General features: G+C 50.2%; 1 protein-coding gene across 1 annotated transcript in view; it reads right to left on the reverse strand.

The window, feature by feature from the left end:
• Positions 1–4,179, reverse strand: part of EMID1 (EMI domain containing 1) — a 105,096-nt gene extending 100,917 nt beyond the window's left edge. The window contains exon 1 of the mRNA XM_015406014.1: positions 4,040–4,179. Within this exon, the coding sequence (XP_015261500.1) occupies positions 4,040–4,179 (140 nt within the window). The remainder of the gene's footprint in view (positions 1–4,039) is intronic.
• Positions 4,180–4,386: the final 207 nt, after the last annotated feature.

Genomic DNA, 4,386 nt, shown 5'->3' on the forward strand with positions numbered 1-4,386 from the left:
TTCTAACTGGCTCTGTGAGTCAAAGGGGGTGGGGGAAGGGCCCTTTTCCAGGCCTCCGTTGGCCTTTCAGGGAGGGGGGGAGCCTTGGGGCCTGGCCTGGGGAGTCCCTAGAGGTTTTGAGGTGGGATTGGGGAAGGGAGAGGTCTCAGCTGGGTATAATGCCACAGAGTCCACCTTCCAAAGCAGTCATTTTCTCCAGGGAGTCACAGATCTCTGCTGCCTTGAGTTCAGTTGTAAGTCTGGGGGTGGGGGGTTTCCTTCAGGCCCCATTTAGAGGTTGCCAAGCCTAGGCCTGCCAGCACTTTAGGGTTGCCAGGTTCCCCCCCTGGCCACCGACAGGGGATTCTGGATAAGGTTGCCAGGTCCAGGCTGGGAAACTCCTGGAGATTTGCGGGAGGAGCCTGGGGAGGACAGGGACCTCAGTGGGGTACAATGTCACAGAGTCCACCCTCCAAAGCATCCATTTTCTCCATGGGAAGTTATCTCTGTAGTCTGGAAATGAGCAGGAATTACAGGGGATCCCCAGGTCCCACCTGGAGGCTGGCATCCCTCGGCAGCACCCTCTGGGTGACTTGATACCACCTGATTTGCATGACTCAAGTAGGCCCAGCTGCTTGCTACTGTTCATCAGCAGCCACCCTATGAAAGCCGGTGCGGTGCATCAGTTAGAGCTTCAGATTAGGGTCTGCGAGACCCAGGTTCAGATCCCTATCTTGCAGTGGAAGCTAACTGGGTTATTTTGGACCAGTCACATACATTCAGCCTAGTCAACCTCACAGTGTTGTTGTGCAGATAAAAAGGAGGAGAGAATAATGTAAGCTGCTTTGGTCCCCACTGTGGAGAAAGACTGTAATTTTCCTAGGTAGAGGCTGTGGGGGAGGGGTGTGGAGATGGAAAGTTGCAGACAGAGAGGCAGATAAAGGTAGGTTGGCTGTTGTGTGGGAAGGAAATTTTGTTGCCAACTCCAGGTTGGGAAATTCCTGGACATTTGTGGGGTGGAGCCTGGGGAGGGTGAGATTGGAGGAGGGAAGGAACTACAGATCAGTATAATGCCATAGCTGGAGGAGAAAAAGAAAAAAGGGGGGGCAGAAGGGAGAAAGAGAGAGGTAGAGGGAGAGAGGAGAAAGCAAAGGTGTGAGGAATAGGATAACCATTCCGCAAGTTTCTTGCGGGTCTCCACTTGTCATATATAATATGTACATAATAATGCACACATACACACCTACATCTGCAGATATATATGGGTGCAAAGAAAATTCTAGGCAATGGAATGCAAAAAGTCCAGACAGTCTGTGAGGTTTCTATGGAAACATCAAATTAAATGAGTGACCACTGAAAATAGTAATAGTTGGGGACAATATTTTCTTAAGGTAAATTCAACATCCGTGGTGTCAGAAAAAGCCACCTTAGATTAGAGAATCTTCTTTTTTTGTATTTTTGCATTTTTGTGTGTGCCATGCATGCCCCCATGCCTGGAAGTGGTGACCTCTGGCAACTCCTACTGGGGTATGGAGAAGGTTCAGAGAAGTGGCTTGATAGCCTGCCTCTGCCTCCTGGCCCTGGTATTCTCTGGAGGTCTCCCATCCAAATACTTGCCAGGGTCAGTCCTGCTTAGCTTCTAAAATCTGATGAGATCGGGGTTGTCTGGGCTATCCAGGTCAGGGCAATTAGAGAATCTTATTTTCACACTCCTGCTGAGCTCTTTGGAAGATCTTAAGCAGGCTGCCCTTTCTCAGCCAGTACATTAGGAATGCTAACTAGCTGCCTCCCAGAACTGTTAGTTAGTTAGTTAACCTTTACTGGCATTACAAAAGGGAGAACATTAAACAAATACATAAAAGAACCAAATATAAAAAGAATCACAAACTGAAATGTCCCAAAATTACAGTATATGGCTTCGTATAAGAACAGCAACATATAAAAACTTTGTCGCTGAATCGGTTATATTGTCATCAGTGTTGTTAAGTAGAAACAATTTATATGTATCGGAAAATCCATAATGCTGGATAAAATTGGAGATAAAATACTTTGTGTATTATTATTATAATAAGGACACTAACAATACATGAGGCACTGTTTCAATAGTTCCATTTGAACAAGGGCAATTAGTAAGTGGTATACACTGAAATCTTCTGGTTAAAATCGCTGAAGGTAAAACATTAAGCCTTGCAAGAGAAAAAAAATCTATGCATTTTTGAAGTCTGTAGTTGGTAGAAATAACTAGGGAGAAATCCTACAGTGGGAAGTATCCCATGGCTAACAGGAGAGGAGGTCTTATTAGCTGCATTGTACAGATTGGCTAGCTCTACCTCCAATACTCTGTTCCTTATTTTTTGAAATGCCTCTGATTCTGAAAGTAAAAGGAAAGATTTGAGGGGGATATTCAGAGTTCCTAGTGTACTCTCTATGGTAGCTGGCCAAGCACTGAGAACCCCTGCAACGCATTTCGCACGCTCCAAAGGAAAGGGGACAGAAATGGTAAATAAGAGCATCAGTTTATCCACACAGCAGCCCTGCAAAGTAGGCCAGGAAGAATATTGGCTGCTTCCCTGAAGCCAATCCAGAATGCTCTGAATCGTCCACATCCAAGTCCCACACATCACTCACCATGCAGGAGTGGCCAAAAGAAGAATCTAGTTCCTCTAAGTTCCAGTGTTAGGCAGTAACCACTGGCCAATGCTGCGTCCCCAATAGACACACACTAAGTGGCTCTGACAGCCTTTTCCCAGAGTGCCTTCAACAGCTGTGCAGAAGGCAGAAATTCAGCCACTAAAACATTCCCCCATTCTACGCTAGGAACAGCTTCACTTGTTGAATGTTTGCCTGTATTAGGCAACTTTTGGAAGCAAAGCAGCCCTGCACTGGTTCCAAATGCTCAGCAAACGTGGATTAGGATACAATTTGAAGGTGGTGGAGGAGCACTTATCACACATCGCGTCTTTTTAAAAAATGGAATTCACTGTCACAACATCTGGTGAGGTCCACTGGTAGCTTTTAAAAGAGATTGGACAAAGCCACACATCTGCACAACTGAGAATGCATCTATCAAGTAACAGCCGCAAATGTTAGATGGCACCTCCAAACATGGAGGCAATAATCTCTTTAAATACCGGGGATAAGGAAAGCTGCTATTCTGGAGTTTGTGGACCTGATCCTGCAAGGCAATTATGTCCTTACGGAATGCACAACCACAAAATGGGGGTGGGGGGGGTAGGAGAGATACTCATGACCTTATATGGCTTTTTAAAAAAAGGATTAGGCACTTTGATAGAGGATGGATAAATGGAAATTCTGTTTTCAGACACTCTCTAGCAGATGTGGGGGGGGGAGGCAGAGGTGGGCTGTTGCTTTGGCTCTACTTGGAGAGCTTCCCAAAGATGCCAGGCTGGCTCCCGCTGGAATAAGGATGCTGACTGCTGAATCGCACGATGCTTCTTGGTCTGAGACTGCGAGGTGGAACTCGCAGGTTCTTGTGGAACTCACAGCCACAAGAAGTGACGGAGAAAACCTAGCCGGTATGACCGGACAAAGTCCAGGAGGAGGAGAGGTCTATCAGAGGCTACACATCCTGATAGCTAAATGGAGCCTAAGGTTTCTAACAGGAGGGAAGCGTCCCGGCTGTTTAAGGGAGGCTTCAAGCGTGGAAGAGCTTTGCATGGCATGGAGGTAAAGACCGCCCCTTGGGGAATATCCCATTAAGCTTCTGTTAAAGGGAGAGACCATCCCCCCCCCCTTCCAGGCTACTCTAATGGAGCCTCCATGTTCACGGGCAGTGCACCAGAACGGAGCGCTAACACCGGGGAAAGGCGATTGCCTTACGGCTTTCCCAGAGGCATCTGCCCGGTTGCTCTGGGAAACAGGATGCTGCATAAGAAGCCCGACCTTCCGACGAGAGGCAGGCGCCGAAGCAATCCCGAATGTACTGAGGTGTCAACAAACAAACAAACAAATCCGGAGGGGGGGGAAAGATCTGCCTCGAGCGGCCCCCCATGCAGAGCGCGTCTCTTTCCCCCTCCCCCGCCGGGGGGGGGTCACCTACCTCCGGGGGGCGTACTGGAGTCCGGCGTGGGTCCAGGTGGGGCTGCCCGAGCCCGGGAGGCAGCAGCAGCAGCAGAGCCAGAGCGTGGCCCGGAGGCACTCCCCCCACCAGCCGGGCCGGCGTCCCCGGGCGGCGTCCATGGAGAGGGCCTGGGGCGAGCGAGCGTCCGCGGGGCGCCGCGTCTCTGCCCTTCCCCGCCCGCCGGGCTCCCCAGCAGCCTCCCCGCGAGCTCCCCGCCTCCCCGGCGGCTCAGCGCGGCGCTCTCATCGAGGAGGGGAAGGAGGCAAAGGAAGCGGAGGCAGAGCAGAGCAGAGCGAGAGCCCCCCCTCCCCCCCCTGTCCGCCTTG

This window comes from Gekko japonicus, unplaced genomic scaffold (genome assembly GCF_001447785.1).
Source record: "Gekko japonicus isolate JY-2015 unplaced genomic scaffold, Gekko_japonicus_V1.1 scaffold431, whole genome shotgun sequence".
NCBI classification, from domain to species: Eukaryota; Metazoa; Chordata; class Lepidosauria; order Squamata; family Gekkonidae; genus Gekko; species Gekko japonicus.